Here is a 20,826-nt window from a genome sequence, read left to right on the forward strand (position 1 = left end):
GTCAAGGGGTCCTTAGGACAAAACTGTTTTCATGATAATGCAATGCTATTGGTGTGTTTCACTGTGTGGACATTTGTACTGATGGTGCAAGAGCAACAGTGGTGAAATGGCTGGCACCTCAGCACAAATGGAGGCCGCAGCACCCAACTGAACTGGTAGTCATCATATTCTTCATCATCATGTACTTGAAAGAAAAAAAATTCCTGTTAAGAAGAAACAGTCAGTATTATTACATCTTGACCCTTGAGTGTATGCTTTTTAAATAGTCTATGGGCAAATGGGAAATACAAATAAAGCACTGCTGCTGCAGATTAAAGCAAAATGCCTATCTCAAGGAAAAGCACTTGTGCAAATGTCTGAGTCGTGAAAGTGGCTCTTTCTCACGGAACATCATTTTACTTGAAAAAACAATAGACAAATTACATTATTCACATTGGGGTATTTGGCAGACATTTCCCTGAAAACAGGCTGTCATTGGTTGTCATTTGACAGTATTTGTTATCAATTATAAAATTCACGTTTCCAAGCAAACACTAGCATTTTAGAAAACCTGTATTCACTAGCCACCATGACTCTTGACAGATTCTCAGTACTCAAAGCCTTTTCTGATGATTTTGGGTCAATATCAACAAATATAATTTTTATGTGGTACAATGAAATGTGTCAATATTTGGAAGATCCCTATATGACCAATGCATGATGTTATAAAATCATACATAGGGTAAAAGATCCATTCAAAATGCCAGGCAGACCAATAGATTTAAATGTAATAGAGTCTTTTCATATATAAATTTCATTGTTATAGTTTCAGATTCTACACTGTAACTAACGTTTAAGACACTATCACTTGTTGAGTTTTGGTCAGGTATCAAAGAAGAATATTCACAATTATCTGAAAAGGTCATTAAAATACTCCTCCCTTTTCAAACTATGTATCTGTAAGAAACTACATTTTCTTCATATACTTCAACCAAAACCACAAAACAAAAGATTGAATGCAGAAACACAAATGAGAATCCAGCTATCTTCGATTAAGCCAGATGTTAAAAAGATTCACAAAAATGTAAAACAATGTCATTCTTATCACTAATTTTTTTTTTGGTTTGGGAACATAGTTATTTCCCCAATCTGATACATATTTTCTTAATTCTCAAAGCAATTAACTGATACTCATAATTACCAAATGATAATGTCATCTTCTCAAATGATACCTTCTCAATGAGGTCTCTTAACCAGTACACATTAAAGCCTGCCCTCACCACCCAACATTTCCAATTCCCCATATCCTGCTGTACTTTTTCTTTTCTCCATTGTACTTATCCCATCACGCACGCGCGCGCACACACACACACACACACACACACACAAACACACCCACACATATTGATATATGTTAATTATTTACTGTCTGTCTCCTGTCACTGAAGTGTAAGTGCCACAAAGGCAGGGATCTTTATTTGTTTCATTTATTGATGTATCACAAGACCTAGAATTATGCCGGGGAAACAAGTGCTCAATAAATATTTGTTAAGTGAGGAACAATGATCCACTGATTTCATTATTGGGTGTTTAGTTCCAATTTTTTTATATTTGGAATCTAAAAATAGGTTGGATTTCCTAAGAAATCATTAGTTTTGCTTAGTATACTTTAAAACTGCCATAACTGGCTGCCTCAAAGTTTTATGAACAGTTTTAGCTGAAGTCTCCAAACTGTTTAATAAAACACAAGCAAATATTTACAGACGTGTTTCTCCCCCACAACTTCTGCTTTGACTATCTGAAGCAATACTGCGGTTTTCCTGGACAGAGTCAGCATTGTATTGGGTAACTGGGTATCTTTGATTCAGTCAAAGCAGAAAATGAAAATCTGATGTAGATTAATGGGTTATTTTCAATTCATTCTACAATCGCATGCTTCAAGTTATTCCTGGTAAATGAAAATCCTCACCAAATTTATATATAAATATATCCTAATAATTTTAGCTTCTGCAGAAGATGTTTCCTAACTACTTTAATTTCAAGTTTTATTAAAGGGGTTACTATTCCTTAATACTAAATTTAGGAAAAATTAAGATTTGAGTTTTCAATCTTTAAGACTTATAACACTAAGAAGGGTAGGAAAAAAATGTTAGGAACAGGATGGTTTTAGAGAGCTCACCAAGACATCAATAAAGAGGGTGATGTGGCAGAACAAAAACCAGAAAAAAGTAAAGATGGAAATTGAAAAGGATCTATATAGAAACTGTGAAAGAAGTGATGAAGACCTGGACTATGAAAGTGACTTAGGGAATAGAAAAAGGTTAGAATCCAATGTCCATGGTGATTTAATTGATGTAGAGAAAATGTAGGGGATGCAGAGGTAGGGAAAGAGAAGCCTTCCCATTTGGTTAATTGGGTAAGTATAAGTGCTATTCCACAACATAGAGATTATAGAGGAAAAACAGGTTTGGAATGGTCGGTTGCAAAATATTATTTTGGGTTTGAAGAGATCCAGATTCAATGAATCCTGAAATCTGGTAAACCCAACCACCTGAAAAATCTTGTTATCAAAAGTTTTACTGAATTCATTAATTAATAGTTAGCATATGGGGCTAGAAAATATTCCCTTCTCCAAGAGAAGCCAAAAAGTAGAATATTATCTTTAATGCATTCTGGGGAAGGGAAGGGAGAGAGGGATGTAAGGAAGTAATTCTGAGAGGCTAAATCCAAGTAGTAGTTCATGAGGGGAAATACAGTTGACTCTTGAACAACATGGGTTTGAACTGCATGGGTCCACTTCTACGTGGATTTGTTTTTAATAGTAAATACTACAGTACTACACAAATTGCAGTTGTTTGAATCCCCAGATTCCAAATACGGAATGATGTGGAGGAACCACAGATACAAAGGGCCGGCTATAAATTATAGGCAGATTTTCAACTCTCCAGTGGACCGGGACACCTACCCCATGTTGTTCAAGGGTCAACTGGATAGAACTTCACTGATTACGAAGGTTAAGGGTTCTACAGAGAAAAAAAAAAAAAAAAAAGAATGTTGTTACAGAATCATTCCACTTTTGAATTAGGCAATGAAAGGAAAGAGAGGGAAAAAATGTTAATATGTGTTAAGGAAATTCAGGAAGAAAATGAAAACAAGGCAAATAAAATATATTTATAAAATATACCAATAAGAGAATTTGCTACTTAAATCTTTTGCCCAATTCCAAGGCAAACAAGGCCAAAATAGATATGGCCTCCCAAAGTGACAGAATCTATGATGACTGATTTATGTTACTTTAAATAAGTACTTACAGAGTTTTCTGAAAACAACTGTTATTCCTTATACACTGAGGACAGGAAAGTTCTTCAGACTTAAAAAAAAAAAGTAATATATATGCAATTATATCTTCAGGATATAAAGTATAGTAGAGGAACTTTTACTTTATAATCTTGAAATACTCCTAGTGAACAACCTTTCTGAAGGCTTCACTCTTTGACCCCAGTAGCTCTCCAAGAAATTCTACCCAGGGCACAGAGTTAGCAATATGCTACTTCCTTCCTTCTCTATATTTAGCTGTAAGCTGTTAATACAATATCTTCACCTTTCTTTAGGAAAGTATGTATTTCCAGATCAAGACATCAAGACTGCCGTATAAACTCAGACATAACCTCAGTACATTTCACAAGTTTTAACTCTATCCAGTAAAACACAATCTAGATATAGTAACATGTCATTGACTCAGCCCTACAATTTAAAACTTGTAATTTATACCAAATCACTATGCTTAAACCAATTCACTAAGTACCAAGTGTAAATAACATTAAAAGAAATTCCTAATGATAATAAATCATGCTAATAAAAGTATCAGACAACAATGTTATCTTAATTCTATATATAAAGCTAGAAAAGGACATTTTTTTTCCAGATAGCCTATAATTTAGATTCTCTCTGCCCACCAAGAACCAACCTGTCTATATTACTAAAACTCAACTGTACATTGCACTTAGGGGATTACCTTGATTTATCTCACTAACCTAAAAATATAGATTCCTGAAAGGAAAGGACTTCATTTGGTTCATATTCAAAAGTCTTGTAAGGTGGCTAGAAACGTCCACACAGAGAACATGGTCAAGAGTCAATTTATATACTTCAAATAGTTATATTCTACTCATAGTCTTTCCATTAAAAAATCAGAGTATACCCTATGCAAGTAAAAGTCAGACGCTGCTCCCCACATATGAATACTTCTTTTCAGGCCTAAGTCGCTGGTCTTGTGACTCTTTTTAAATGAAGGCCATTTTCTTAGGGATCTGAAGCCCTGAAGCTTCCTTCAGTGAGATAACTCCACATATTTTTCTTAAACAACTGCATTTACCCTTGTACATTGAAAGTTACACTTTCATTCAACAAAATATTTATTGAGGGCGTACGTATCCATAGCAGGTAGGTTTGGTGACACTGCAGTGAAAAAGACACAGTTCTTGAAATAGCTCAAACAAGAGAGCCACCATCCTCCCACTACCCTGTCAGAAAGCCAGAGATAATTCTGAATGAATAAATATTATGTCTAAAAGGTAGGTATCCACAATTGGTTAAATTTGGGTAAGTTATAATTTCAAATATTCAGAGAGGATCTTGAACAGAAAGCAAATTAAGAAGAAAGGTACACCCCTGAGATCAAGTCCTCCTAAAACAAATTCCCAGCTATTAATTCAGTGGCATTTCCCCACTTAACCCCTACAGAAATTATAACATCTAATTAGAGAATTGTTTATAGCTGATCTACTTCCCTTACACGAAGTCTGTAAATGATTATTTTGTTTTGAGGAGGGGTTATCACATAAAAATAAAAAATATAAAACTGAAGAGGGAAATTTTTTTTAAAGTTAGTAATCAACAGAAGATAATGGAATCTGCTTACTAATGATAATGCTGAGATGGTTATTTTTAAAGCAGAAGACACTTAAGCCTTCAACCACCAGTTAGTCTAATGATGTACTGTCCGTTCTTCTAAATGATTAATGATGCGGATGTGCCATGCTGTGTTGATTGATGTTAATGCAGTAAGGGCAATGTTGCCCTAATATACTTGATCAATATAACGTTTCTGAATTAAACACTTTCCTTCACCACTGGGCTGATTTGTAGTAATTCTGCATTTTAATAAATGAGCAAGCTCTAATGGACTGAGTTGAAAGGTCAGCTATCAGCCCAACCACAGATGACTTCCACTAAGATTTACACAGTTCCTAAAGGTTCTTCTAACTGAAACATTTTTTTAATGTTTAAAAATGTTATGTTTTGTCTTATGCAATTTGTATTGCTTTAAAAGTATATCCAAATAAATTTGCCAACAAATTTCATACTAAAATTATTTTGGAGAACATATTGATGAAAGGATGTCTTCATTAAAGTCCTTTGAAAGTAAAGGATTGTTTTATGAAGAACTAATCATATACACATCTCCCTAATTTTATTTTTTCTTTTTTTAACATTTTTTATTGATTTATAATCATTTTACAATGTTGTGTCAAATTCCAGTGTAGAGCACAATTTTTCAGTTATACATGAACATATATATATTCATTGTCACATTTTTTTCTCCGTGAGCTACCATAAGATCTTGTGTATATTTTCCTGTGTTTATCTATTCTACAGTTTTGAAATGCCATCTATCCCTTCCCACCCTCCGCCCCCTTGGCAACCACAAGTTTGTATTCTATGTCTATGCATCGCCCTAATTTTCATCTTTAAGAAACTGAGATTTTCCACACACCAGGTTTACTTAAGACAAGATACCCTTCTGTGTAGGTTAGGATATAATTTCCTTACCTATAAAATAAAAACAATAATACTACCACCTTCATAAGGTGAAAACTGGATGAGCTGACCCACATAAAACTCTGAATAGTGCCTGGCATAAAATAAACATAGCTATCACTGTTATTATTATTATACCAATACACTATCAGTAATATTATAAATCACTATATATTAAACTATTGAATAGATTTAATTTTATTTGAAGGCAAAATTCAAATAACTGGGTATTTCTCTAATTATTAGTGTGAACTATAGTCTTTTTATTAATTTGAAATATATAAACTGCTGACATGCAACTACTTTTGACCTATAAAAACAGTACATACTTTGATTTGGTTGAAGCTAGTAGCTTTCACCCCAACCTCTCTGATCACTCCTTTGAGCCTGCTGTTGGTTCCACCCTAGTGCACTCTAAGGTTTGGTTTTCAAATCCCTTCTCACTCAGATCTCCCAGAAGTTCATACCTACTATTACCATGGTTTTAACCAGAGACTGAAAGTCCAGAGGTTTTATCTAGCCCATAGATGCATTTCATTGGCTTACATAATTATTCTGTAAACTTGGAGATTTAACACATATTCAAACTCTCACCCACAAAAAAATTTGGATTTCTAGAATTATGAAAAGCCTGCAACAGTTTGGAATTAAGTAGTAGCTACCCTTTCAAACAGGGCATGAGCTCTCCAAATTGCTAGCCTTCAGTCAGCTTTATGCTTCACTCCTTTACTTATCTGCCTAGCTCTAAGCCACTCCATTTTCCAAATTCTAATTCTACCTTCCAGCAATAAGCTGATCACCAATCTCCATCAACAGTCCAACTGCCATCACCTGACATATCTATGTGTCCCACAGACACCTCAAACATAAGAAGTCCCTCACCACCTCTGTTCTCCTAGATTGATTCTCCATTTCAGGTGTTGACAACATCCAAACAAAACAGTAAGCCTTTACTACTATTATTCACTCACCTCCCATGTCCAAGCAGTCAACAGTTCTTAAAGATTTACTTCCTAAAAATCTCAAGTCTATTTTCCTCTTTTCCTTCCCCATTACCACTCCTTTAATCCATTCAGGGCCTTATGAACTATCTAAAGTCCAAGTCTTTCTCTGTCTCCTCGCTGGCTAAAATTCTGCTTCATTGGCTCCTCATGTACCTCAGGATAAAAACATAACCTTTTTATATTAGATGTAGGCCTCTGCCTATCTTTACAGCCTCATCTCTTGCCCACTGTTCTAATAGTACCAACCATTCATAGTTCTCTCAATATACCTGGTAGCGTCCTATTTCCCATACCTCTGCATATGCTGAAATATCCCTCAGCCTGGTGAACTTCTGTTCAAACTTCAGAACTCTATCAGGTAGAGGAGGTAAGAAGGGAGAGAGGGGAGGCAGAGCCTGGTGACAGGGAACTTTTAATTTTTACACTTTAGAATTTTGAACAACTTGAAATTTTTAGACCTAGTATAATTTTAAATATTGATTATTTTTTTAAAAAAAGGATTACTCAGTAACAAGAAAAACTCTACTCTTCTGTGAAGCACTGAGTGATTGTTTCTTTCGCCTCTCCATTATTTCAGTGCCCTATATATATTTCTACTACTACAGCATACTTCGTATTACATTATAAATATACTTCTTTACAAGCTCCTTGACATCCTGGCTCATGTCTTATTAACCTGTATACCCTGTGAACTCAACAGCCAGTCTAATACCAGGAATGCTTTCCACCCAGAAATCCATAGGTAAACAACTCTGGCTCACTGATAGAAAAAGAGATCATTTTTTGTTCTTGTTCAAAAGAAAAGAGCAGATTTATAAAAATAAATTGGCAACTATTTTCTTTTTAATCTCTGAAAAATGACAGAATGAAGCTACAGTTTTCAATCCTTTTTAAGGCTCTAACATGCTAGTATTGTAATTTCAATAATTACCTAAAGGGGAAATAAATAGTTTTTCTTTTTCAAAACTAAAGGTAACAGACTTTGTTCTGAGAATTTCATGACATCTTTTTAAAATTGGAGATATTCTGAAATATCAAGTTACCAGAACTAGGAATCATTATAATGAAAAATTATCTATTGTTTCAGGGAAGTTTATTCTCTTCCCAGTGCCAATCCTCTTTATTATAAATAAATGATGTTTCAGGATACAGGACATGTAGGACAGCTAGAGATTTAAGCCATAGTGGAAATGAAGGTAGTGGGTAACACCCTATACCTACCTATATTTCCATACACTTGACTTTCTTTCTTGTTACTATGGATTAACTGTCCATGTTCCTAGCCAAGGCAATACGCCATCTGTGTATGAGATCCCATCTTATCTTGCCTTCTCAAGGACACTGATCCAACAACTCTCCCCTTTTCCTCCTGCATCATCAACTTTTTCCTTCTCTACTGAATTACTGCCAACAGCATAAAACATGCTACTGTTGCTCTTATTTTTTAAAAAAAAAAAAGCTCCCTTATTCTCATTTCCTCCCTTCCAGCTACTGCTGTATTTCTCACTCTCCCTTTACAGAACAACTAGAAAGCACTGTCTACACTCATCTTTTAATTGACCTTCTCAAGGTTATCAGTTGACTCTTAATTGTTATATCCTGTGATCATTTCTCGGCCCTCAACCCACTTGGATCAGAAGCATTTGACATAGCTGCTGGATGCCTCACACCTCCTAGAAACACCTTATCTTGGCTTCCAGGGTACCACATTCACTTGGTTTCCCTCCTCCTTTTTAGTTGCTTCTTTTCAATCTCTTGCTAGTTCTGCCTCAACTCTATGCCCTTCAAATAAATGTTGGAGTGCTCCAGGGCTCATAACTTGGACCCTTTCTCTTTCCTCTCTACACTTACTCCCCAGTTCTTATGGCTTTGAAAACCATCTACCTGAACTTTTCTTTTGAACTCTACACTTCAACTGCCTACTTGACATCTCCATTAGGATGTTTGATAGGCATCTAGAACTTGATTATAACCATGTCCAAGGATAAGCTCCTGATGCCCACCCCCTTCCTCCCCGCCCCACCTCACCAATCTTCCCCACCTCAGTTAATGGTAATTCCATCTTTATTGCTCAAGCCATAAATCTGATGTCATCCTAGACTCCTGTCTTTCTCTCACATGCTACAGTCCAACCTTTAAAAATATATGATATCATACAACAGACTACAACTTGGAGATATAAAAGGAATTACCAATACATGCAACAAGATATTAAAAATATTATCCTGAGCTAAAATAAAGCCAGACAAAAGAGACTGCATAGTGTATAACTCTATTTATGTGAAACCCTTCAGAAGAAAAATCTAATCTCCAGTGATAGAAAGTAGATCAGCAGTTGCCTGAAGTCAGGGACTGGAGTGGGGACTGACTGAAAGAATAAAAGAATCTTCTAGGTGACAGAAATGTTCTAGATCTTCATTAGGGGAGCAGTTATATGAGTAAATATATGTTAGTATTCATTAAATTTTATAGTGTGTACATTTTGTTGTATGTTAAATTATACCTCAATAAAACTGATTAAACATACCTGCACAATTTGACCACTTCTCACTACCTCCCTATCCCCACTGCTACCATGTGGGAGTCACCATCACCTCTCTTCTGGATTACTGTAGCCTCCTAACTAGTTTTCCTGCTTCTGTTTCTGCCTCCTGCATTTTATTCTCAAAACAGTGGCCAAAGTGACACTGTTTAAAAAATCACATGGGGGGGCGGTGAGGAAGGTATAGCTCAGTGGTAGAGCACATGCCTAGCATGCATAGGGTCCTGAGTTCAATCCCCAGTACCTTCATTAAAAATAAATAAATAAATAAACACAAATTTAATTTCACCCCCCCCCCAGAAAAAAATCACATCATGTCACTCAAAAACCCTCTAATGACTTCTAACTCAATGGAGTTCAATGTCTTTACTGTGCTTATAAGGCTTCACACAACCGGGCTCCCAGTTATGTCTTAGATCTCATCTCCTATTACCCTCCCCATGGTTATCTGCACTCCAACCAGAGCTGGCCTCCTTGCTATTGCTCAAGTATGGCAGGCACACGCTCTTGCACTTACTGTTTCCTTTGCTGGGATGATATACTCCCACAGCCACCCTCACTTCCCTCACCTCCTTCGGGTCTTTCACCAAAAGACAACATCTTGATGAGTCTTTCCTGGGCCATCTAAAACTTCAAACCACCGCCTCCCTCCTCCCTTGTCCTGCCCCAAACACACGACCTTACTTCTATTTCATTTTCTCCTTTCCTGCTTTTTTTTTCTCCCCAAGACTTTGGATTGTCTTATTTACTGATATTTTACCAACTTATCTTGTTAATTTGCTTTCTCCTCTACCAGACTGGATACCCCAAGAGGACAGGAATTTTATCTGTTTTGTTCACTACTGTATTCCCAGAATTCAGAATGATGTCTAAAATAGACGTTGAGCAAATGAATGTATCTTAACAAATTCTAGCTTTCCCCTTTAAAGAGAATTTGTTTTATAGATGCATCAATTGATACTTCATTTACTTTCAAAAATTCTGGTATATTAAATTTTTAAAACTCAGCATATTTACACATACTAATATGTATCATCTACACTTGCTTTCAATTCTAAGCAAGAATATAAGATCTACCAGACATGGAAAACTTTTTATCAAATTTTCAGAGATTTTTTTTTTTAGCAAGGACCTATGAATGTGAAGTAACTCTTATTATTGCCAAGAATACAGAGAGAGAATGAATATTATCAAGTTCTCTACATGAGCCAGATAATTTCATGTTGCCTGAGACTCCCATAACTATTATAGTAGAAAATAAACTAATCAGTCTGACAGTCTCAGAACAAGTATCCATTTAAAAAATACATGTAACTCTTGTCATTTTTTTTTTTGTCATTTAAATGATTCATTAAAGGAATTGTCTGTTTAACAAGAAAGCCAAATAAATATGGAAGTGTTAAAGGGGAAGTCAGTTTAACATAAATAATTCAAATCAGAAGGTAGAGGTGCCTTTGCTCTAGAGGCCTGAGTCTCCTCTCCTTTAAACAGGCAAACAATACAGCTTCTGGAAGTCCAAGGAAGGTGTCTCCTTAGTAACTGCAGAGGAGAGAATTCCATACTGCAGCCTTCACCTGCACCCAGCAACTATTACTTGAAACACATTAAGTATTCAATTTCATTCACGTAGTTCCAGTGTGTGGGCATCATTGTCTGCTTTCATTTATAAGTAGCATTATATATTTAACCTAAAAATAAAGGCTATGGGCTTTCATACTAAGATTTTAAATGTTTTATGAAGTTAAATGTAGTAGAAAATTTCAGGAGAACATCCTTAGTTAAGCAGCTCTGAATAAAGAAAATGACCAAACACAGTAAATACTTTAAGAATGTTTTTTTCCTTAAAAGCGTTAGAGATCTCATTATCAAGCACATTGTTTTGTCTTTATAAGCCGCATCCTTCATTTCTATGCACCACTTTCTTAAACAAGACAATGAAGAAAAATAACTGCAACATACCATCCTAGGACAGGACAATAACTGTCTGAACATCTCATATCACATATCTGTTCACTAGTAGATTCCATAACCAAAACATTTTTAAGCTATCAACTGATTTAGTATTTTTAATCTTGGTATATCAAGCATCAATCACAGTGCACTGTCACTCATAGTTCAGAGAAAGTGCTATCATCTCCAAATCTTCTTATTTCTAAGTTTCTTGGACTGCTTTAAACATAAAATAGAGGTTACTCTGGATAGGCAAAATAGCAAAAACAGTAACAAAGCTAACAGACACTCCTAATAGGATGAGAGGCACATTAGGACAGGATCATTAAAATCAACTTTCATTTGCTGATTTAGAGTTTTCAAAGCAAGACGAAATGAGAATGATCATCCAGGACCTTACCCTTTCTACCGGTGAACCATAGCATGCAATGCCGAAACATAGCAGTGGCAGATGGCATTTGGTGTTATTAACTAGAAAAAGGATAACAGCAGAGAAATGACGGCTGGCAGACAAGACACAGAAATGCAGATGAAATGAATGCAAACTTGCAGTTCTTGAAGCAAAGCAAAATCTTTAAGCCAAAGGTTGCCACTAGCTTCAATTTAATTTACATTTTGAGTTTTACACGGACAAACACGGCAACCTTCACAATCAGTCTTTAGACTCTTCATGCAGAAGCAGAACCATACTCCTCGATAAAGAAGATCAGCAACCTTCTGTAAACACAAGCCAGCAGCAGCAGCAGCAGCCCATTACTCTCTCCCTTCACTGATTTTTACGGTTTAAATTTTTAATCTCCAATTGCAGCCAGATCCACAGTCGTTTAAAATAGATCTGTATCCACTGCAGATACAAATCCCTGCCTAACCTGCAGTACCACTTCATCCGGAATGTTCCAGTGCACTCGTTCATGCAGGATCAGTTGCAAAACCACTCAAGTCATCCAACACACAACCCAGAGGAGAAGAAAAAAAGCAGTTGGGACTGTGAAGAGAAAGAATCTCTTTTTTCAGCTCACCCTGGAAATGGAAGGTTTTCTGATCAACAGTTATTGTGAAGGTGCTGTCGTCCTCATCGTCTATACCAATCACAGCTCCCTGTGAAACAAAGAGCAAAATCCCAATAAGGCAAACAATGACATCAGCAATATTCACTCCTGCTACAGCCCTGGAATGCTCAATGCACCGAAGACAGTGGAAGCAGGCTAGACACAGAAAAGGGGAATCTGAGACTCTGTAATTTTGCTTCAGGAGGAAGAACGAAAGTAAAGAGGATGGCAGGGCATTGTAGTACTCTGCAGGGGTACTTTCTATCCTTCCTTAAGAGGCAAGGTTATGGTGGGACGGGGAGAGGACAAACACAGAAGCTGAGTCTAGAATCTGTGTTTAAGCACCAGCCACTGATCTTTTCTGAGCTTTAGACTGCTCTTTAAAATGGGAGTCACCAACTTGTTCTGAGGGTCAAAGAACGCAGCTGCTCTTCATCAGGCTGCTTCTGTGTGATACCTGTTAGTGCAGAAATGCCAAGTGACACTTCAAAACACTATCCCAATGGCTTTTTCCAGGTGTGCTCCCAAAACCACTTGTCCATGGCTCTGCTACGGTACTTTCCACATTATGCTGTGATTATCTGTTTATATGTCTGCCTCCTCCCACTGAACCACTATAAGATCCTGGAAGTCAAGGACTATTTTATCTATTTTGATAAATGGCACTCAAGTACACACTCAGTGTATGTTTTTTAAACAAAAGCATGAACAATTCTTCAAAAGAGGGCATAGGGTGGGCCCATGTAAGTTGTTTGTTTCAAGAAGGTGGATGGGGGGGTTAAACTTATTTTTTTGTATTCAGCAACAAGAAATGCATTAAGATAACAGGAATTAGGGAAACAACATGAAGCTACACAAAACAGGGAGTCTACTGGTCAGTGTCCTTAAGAAATAAAGTGTCTTAAGTATTCCAGAGAGAAAAGCTAAAGAACATGGCAAAGGTAAAATGCCTCAGGTTCAAAAGAAGCAGTATGCCACAGACAAAACCAGGACCTTGAAAATGGGGGTTGAAAAGACTTAAGGGTCCATATACCTAATCCCATGACAAAAGGCTACTTCTATCCGAGGAAGATTGGGTAGCAGCCAAACATTTACAGGTATCCCCTGCTTTTCAAAAGTTTGCTTAAGCCATTTTGCTTTTGTAAAAGACCTACGTTAGTACAGATAGTTCCCAACTTATGATGGTTTGACTCATGATTTTTCAACTTTACAATGGTGTGAAAATGATAGACATTCAGCAGAAACCGTACTTCGAATTTTGAATTCTGATCTTTTCCCAGACCAGTGATGTGCACTGATCCTCTCTCGTAATGCTGGGTAGCAAGCAGCTACCCATCAGCCACACAATCATGAGGGTGAAAAAGATACACTGACCACCTTTCTGCACCCAAACAACCATTCTGCTTCTCACTTTCAGTACACTAGTCAATACATTACATGAGCTATTCAACACTTTATCATAAAATAGGCCTTGCATAAGATGATTTTGCCCAACTGTAGGCTCATGTAAGTGTTTTGAGCACATTTAAGGTAGGCAAGGCTAAGCTATGATGTTCAGCAGTTTAGGTGCATTAAATACATTTTCGACTTACAATATTCTCCATTTACAATAGGTTTATTGGTGCGTAACCCCACCATAAGTCTACATGTACCTATTTTCACTAAATGAAAGAAATCTAGAAATTTACAGAAAATAGGCGAAAAGCGAAAACAGCATTTGGCGTTTGTTTTGCCCTGAGCTGTTATGGAGGCAGCGAGCACCCCAAGCAGCGAGAGTAGCGCCACCAAGCTTCTTCTCCGGGAACTGCACTCAGCTTCTCAGCATCAAGCTGTCAGAGCTTTGCACTGTCTGTGGGCATCTAAGCTTTATCTTGATTTATTTTGTGCATCTGTTAGCAAGCTGCATCCTAAGGTAATTGCTTCTTCACTTTACCCATTTCATCTTACAAAAGGTTTTATAAGAACATTCTTCTTAGGGGAGGATATAGCTCAGTGGTAGCACGCATGCCTGGCATGCGTGAGGTCTTCAGTTCAATCCCCAGCACTTCCATTAAAAATAAGTAAATAAGTAAATAAACCTAATTACCACCTCCCTCCAAAAAAATTGATTAAAAAATTCTTATTTTGGATAGGACGGGAAACATGTATTTATTTCTTTTTTTAATAATTTATTTTAATTTTTATTTTATTTATTTTTTAGAGTGGAGGTTATGAAGTTTTCTTATTTATTTATTTTAGAGGAAGTACTGCGGATTGAACCCAAGACCTCATGCATGCTAAGCATGCACTCTACCACTGAGCTATACCCTCCCCCTGTATTTATTTCTTCGCAGAGGCTGTCTGGATGAACCCCAACTCTATCCAAATCCCATCAACTTGTTAGTCCTTTGTTTCATAATGGGTAGGGATTTTTATCACCATTTTCAGATAAGGAAAGCATCTCCAGAGTGTAATGACTTAACCAAAGTCATACAGAGTTAATGGCAGAACTAGAACCATTAGCATGGTACCTACTTATTCCACAACAGCAAATGAAGACACTTTAGTGGGTAAGCATGTGTGGGAGCAACTCATTCTGGTTAACTTAATTTCTGATGGTTAACTGAGCTAACCAACTTATGATGTATCAAACATTTGTTGAGTCATAACTAATACAAAATACATGCTAGATATAGCTTTGGAATATATAATAATAGTGCCTCCAGTGGAGGTAATAAAATGTGTCAAGAGGTGAGTATATAATACAAGGCAAAATTGATCTCTACATGGATGCACTCTGAAAATATACTAAATAAAAGCTATTCAAAAGGACCACGTGTATGCTTCCATTTATATGAAATGCCCCAAACAGGCAAATTCATAGAGACCAAGAGTAGATTAGTGGTTGCCTAGGGCTGGAGGGTTGGGGAAGGAGGTGAGGTAAATTGGGGAGTGACTTTCTCCATGAACTCAGATAAAGTCAACATTTCTTCCTAATGCCATTCAAGACTGTTCAAAATCTGGGCCCAATCAACCTTTCCACTATCATCACCCAGCCACTTCCTCCTCACCTCACAGAGATCCTGTATGTACTCAGCCCCAGTATTTTTTCCACACACTGAAAAAAACACCAAGCAATTTCACTTTTTCATGTCCTCCCTCAAGCTTAATTTCCCACCAATTGTTAAATGAAAGCAAAACACTACATCTCCCCTCAGCTACCACCTCCTTTCCCATTGCTTTCACAGAGGAGCTTTTCAAAAATTGGCCACACCTTAACCTTCCATCCACTCTGGCAAACTAGCTTCCTTCCCCAGCTCTGCACCAAGCTTCGCTCTTAAAAGTTTCCAACGACCACTTCGCACCTCTCTAGTTTTGTCACACAGCTCTGCTCTGAAGCACTTCTGCTGCTCCCAACCTCTTCTTTCTTAAAAGTCTCTCCTACAATGGCTCTTAATTACCTAAGCTGTGCTTCAGAAACATTTCTACCTAAGTACCTTTGACAATGTATATCGGAAAAAGCACTCTTTTCTTATCCGTTACACCTTCCCCTTTCTCTATACAAATGCTTCTTTGAAGACTTTAGAACCTACCTAACAATCTCCACTCCAACTCAGTCTTGTAATTACCCTGAGCACTCTTCAATGTACAGATTCACAATTTATCAGACACTCTGGCCTCTCAGTTTCTTGATTTGTTCAACTCAAACTTCATTGCCATTCTCCTTCATTCACTCATTCTCACGACAATTCCCTGGACCTGCACTATCTAATATGACAGGCATTAGTCACATGTGGATATTTAAATTTTAATTATAATTAATTAAAATTAAGTAAAAATTTAAATAAGTTCCTCAGTCATATTTCAATGCTCAATGCTCAATAGCTCAATAGTGGCTAGTGGCTATGGAACCAGACAGTGCAGACACAGGACATTTTAATAATTGCAATAAGTTCTACCAGACAGCACGGCCCTAGAGTTTGTCATCACACAACTAAAACACAGTAAAAAGTTAACACTACTGACAGGCATATGTAGAATAGATAAACAAGATTATACTGTATAGCACAGGGAAATATATACCAGATCTTGTGGTAGCTCACAGCAAAAAAAAAATGTGACAATGAATATATGTATGTTCATGTATAACTGAAAAATTGTGCTCTACACTGGAATTTGACACAACATTGTAAGATGACTATAACTCAATAAAAAAATTTTAAAAATAAAATATAAAATATTCTAACTGGTATGAAATTTTTTAAAAAGTTAACACTACTCATTACTGAAAATTTTCAATGAACTAGGCACTATGATAAGCATTTTACAGATACTGTATCATTTTAAAACAACTTTATATTGAAAGGTAACATATACACAAATAATAACTGGACGCTCAATGAAGAGATGCTCCTCTTGTATCTTTTCCTAATCATCAGCTTTGCCCTCCTTCCTAAAGTAAACAGTATCCCTACTTCTAACATTAGAATTAATTTTGTCTGTCTTTGAACTTTACACAAATGGACTTATACCATATATTTTTTTGTGTGTCTAACTTCTTTCACTCAACATAATGTTTGTCAAATTCGTCAAAGATGCTGCATACAGCAATGGTTTGTTCATTTTTATTTCCAGACATAGTATTCCTTTGAATGAGTATCTACAATTTGTTTATCAATTTCATTGCAGATGGAGATTTATGTTGTTCCCAGTTTTAGGTTATTAGAATCATGCTGCTATGACATTCTTATCTTTTGTTATATATATGGATATATTTCTAATTAGATACAATCTAGGAGTGAATTTGCTAGGTTATATAGTATGCACATGCCAATTTTAACAGGCATTGTCAAACAGTTCTTACTCCAACCAGTGGTGTACGAAAATTTCAATTGCTCCACATCTTCAGCAACATTTTTTTACTTTAGTCATTCTGGCAGGTGAGTACTAGTATCTTAGAGTGGTCTTAATTACATTTCCCTGATAATTAAAAAAGTTAAATATCTTTTCAAGTTTGTGGCCATTTGACTATCCTCTTGTGGAACAATTGAAGTTTCTTGCCCATTGAATAGACTGGACTATCATTTTCTAATTATTCGTAGGAGCTTTTTAATTATCCTGGACATGAATCCTTTACTGATTATAAATTAGGCAAATATCTTCTCCCACACTGTTGCTGGCCTTTGTACTCTCATAATGGTGTCTTTCCATGAAGAGTTAACTTTAACATAGTAAAATGTATTGGTTTTACACTTAATGGTTGTGTTTTCTGTGTCCTCTTTAAGAAATCTTTCCTGATCCCAATGCCATGAAAATATTTTCCTATGCTATCTTCTAGAAGCCTTTATGTTTCGTTATCAGGTGGAATAAATCCTCCAGGGTTTTTCTCTTGGTCTTTATAAATTATAAATCAACATCACCACCGTGGTCATAGCCAGTTCTCCCTAGAATGGCAGATGAGAATAAGCTGCCATTTCTACTAGGGTCTCTTTGTTGACTGAGAAGACAAAAACCAAAAGTTGGTATTTCTTGGCCCTTTATAAATTTTAGAATCAGCTGAACAAGGTAAACATACACACACTTATTACAATACTGACTGTACTGACTGGGAACAAACTGGGATTGCCACTTATTTAGGTCTCTTTTAACTTCAGTGTTCATAGTTTTCTGAGTAGAGGTCTTGACCATCTTTTGGTAATATTTATTTCTAAGTAATTAATGTTTTTGATGTTATGGTAAATGTTCTCTAGTTTTAAAAATTCATTTTCTAACTACTAGTTGCTGATATATTGAAATACAATTTATTTTTGTATAGTGACCTTGTATTCTAATAGTATATCTGTAGATTCTTTTGGATTTTCTGTATGCTCAATTAAAGTTGCTGCGAATAACAGCTTCATTTCTTCTACTCCAATCCTGATACCTTATGGTTATTTTTCTTACTTTATTGATTGGCTTGGGACGGCCTGGTTTAAGACTGCCAATAGAGTGGTAGATAATGTTGAATATAGGGGTAACAGGGAGCATCTTTGTCCTCTTATTGGTCTCTCTTCCATTGTCCTCCGTAGCTATTTAAAACCTTCTCTACTTTCCTTGAACCCCCAACAACAACATAAGCAGTCATCAGCTAGGAACTCTAAACCTGCTACACCCTCCCACCTGAAAACTCACTGGTATCTATATCCACTCTTGCTTCCTTTCCAGTTGTCATAATGGAAAAGGTGCCTATCACTTTTCCTCAGGTCTCTTACTCTACCAATTCTCAACTTCTCTCCCTCTCTATTGGCTCCTTCCCAACTTTACAAGTCTTTATACTCTCTAACAACAACAACAACAATCCTTCTCAACTAGACATCCTTGTCTAGCAATTAGCCCACCTCTCTCATTTCTTTCAAGATTATTATTCAGACTTGTCCAAGCCTCTGACCTAAAATGTATTTTAACCTCCCACTCCTTGTAGGATATGTAACCATATCAATGACTCTTCTTCACCTTCAAATAAGGTGACTGTATGACCTGGTTTACCTGCAACAGCTCCAGATTATTCCTGTTATCTAGCACAATAATGAACAGAACCCCCTTTATTCTCAAGAGTGTCTTGGTTTAGGAGATATGGTCACTCTGCCATGGCCTATCCCAAGGGCCCTCAGTGATTTGCTCCATGCCTATCATCTTTCATCAAATTCTATGGCTGAGCAGCTTGAGATTTACCAATTGCCCCAAGCTCTCTTCCACCAAACATCCTTCCTCTCCCCTTATGTGGGTTTATACTATTTATCTTTACATCTGGTAGAGCAAAACTCCCTTTGCTAATCCATATAGAATAGTATCTGTTATGCTAACCCATCAATATATCAAAGTTTTTATTTCAGCCCTGCTTTTATGACCCATTGTACCAACATAATAAATATATATATCTTAAGTGACTTCCATGATTTTTCTTCTGAAGATATGGTGAGTAACCTTTCAGGTTCTGCCAGTACTTGGGCTCCCAAGGTATCTACTGCTCTAGGTTATACTACCCAGGTTCTAGAAAGTAATGGGAGCTGGAGTCTTGTGAAATCAGATGAGTTTCCTCACTTTACCTCTTCCTTTCTTCTATACACACAAACGTACTTCAGACATGAAGCATAGTTCTGGTACCAAAGACAGAAAGACAGTTTTGCTCTCGTGCATTAGAGAAAAACAGAACGCTGGTCACTTCAGGGACAATCTCCCTTTGCAAGAAGAGAAAAGTAAACTGGTAAACTGCCTCCAATGATAATAAAGAAAGGAATGATGACTCCTCTGGGATGTAAATTGCTCACTCAGCTCCTGAAAGGAACGTGGGCAGTGCTACACATATACAGCACAGCTACTCCCACTGTAACACCACAAACTTACTTTTCCTCACTGCTGAGACATGAGAAGTATATCTTACATTCATAAAATACATTTAAATATGATCTCCAAGATTTAGGCAGAACAGGTATTACTCATTCTTTAGAAATTAGAAAACTGAGACTCAGAGAGGTAGTAAAAAATTTGCCCAAGGTCCTACAGCTAAAAGGTAGGAGAATTCAGGTATTGCAACTCCTGATCCAAAGCTCATTCTTAACAGGGCATAGTTATAATAAGAAATATTCACTAATTACTTCAACATACTTATTATATACCTATTGTGGCCTAGGAACAGTAACAGCTAGGAGATATAAATAGGAATAAGGTATACCTCTGCCCTGCAGGAGCACATAGTTTAGAGGTGAGAGAGAAGAGACAACAATGTAGAAGGAAGAGGAAAGCTTGAGGTCCCACCTGCTCACCAAAGACATTGCTGTATGGACCAGCTTTATCATCATTCATTGATTAAACAAGTACCGAATTTTCTCGTGATAGTAATAGACTGGTGAACAATCTGCTTTCCTTTTTTTCACTCAGTATTGTTTTGAGGTTTGTTCATGTTGTATGTATGTATATATATGCACACACTTCCCATGTCAAGAATATATATGTGCATACATATACACACACATACACATAAATACTGTGTTGAGAATATTATGTACATTTTACCAGCTATATAGTATTCCTTTATATAAGTATACCACAATGTCTCAATTCCCTTGTGCAGAACATTTAGTTTATTTTTAATTTTTCTGATTTCAGTAATGTAGCAACAACCGTAACTGTATATGTCTCCTGGTAACACATCTGCAAGAAAATGTCAAGTATACACTCTGAAATGGACCAGAGTTCCATTTTTATGTAGAGTTGGGCATACCTTCAGCTGTACTAAATACTACAAAACAGTTCTCCCAAGGGGTTGTACCAATTTACATCTCCACCAGCACTGTGTGAGAGTTCCTATATCCCCAATTATTGGGCAACACTAGTTATAATCAGAGCTTAAGAATCCTTACCAATCTGATAAAAATACTATCTTACTTAAGTTTTAATTTAGGTTCTCTGATATCACTGAGGATAACAATCTAGTCACATTTATTGCCATTCTCATTTCCTCTTA

General features: G+C 36.5%; 1 protein-coding gene across 5 annotated transcripts in view; it reads right to left on the bottom strand.

The window, feature by feature from the left end:
* OSBPL9 (oxysterol binding protein like 9) overlaps positions 1 to 20,826 on the bottom strand; it is a 123,264-nt gene that overhangs the window by 76,893 nt on the left and 25,545 nt on the right. For all 5 annotated transcript variants that reach the window (XM_010984741.3, XM_010984742.3, XM_010984740.3 and 2 more), the window contains exon 3: positions 12,315 to 12,393. In XM_010984741.3, coding sequence (XP_010983043.1) covers positions 12,315 to 12,393 — 79 coding nt within the window. The remainder of the gene's footprint in view (positions 1 to 12,314; positions 12,394 to 20,826) is intronic.

This window comes from Camelus dromedarius, chromosome 14 (assembly GCF_036321535.1).
Source record: "Camelus dromedarius isolate mCamDro1 chromosome 14, mCamDro1.pat, whole genome shotgun sequence".
Classification (NCBI taxonomy): domain Eukaryota; kingdom Metazoa; phylum Chordata; class Mammalia; order Artiodactyla; family Camelidae; genus Camelus; species Camelus dromedarius.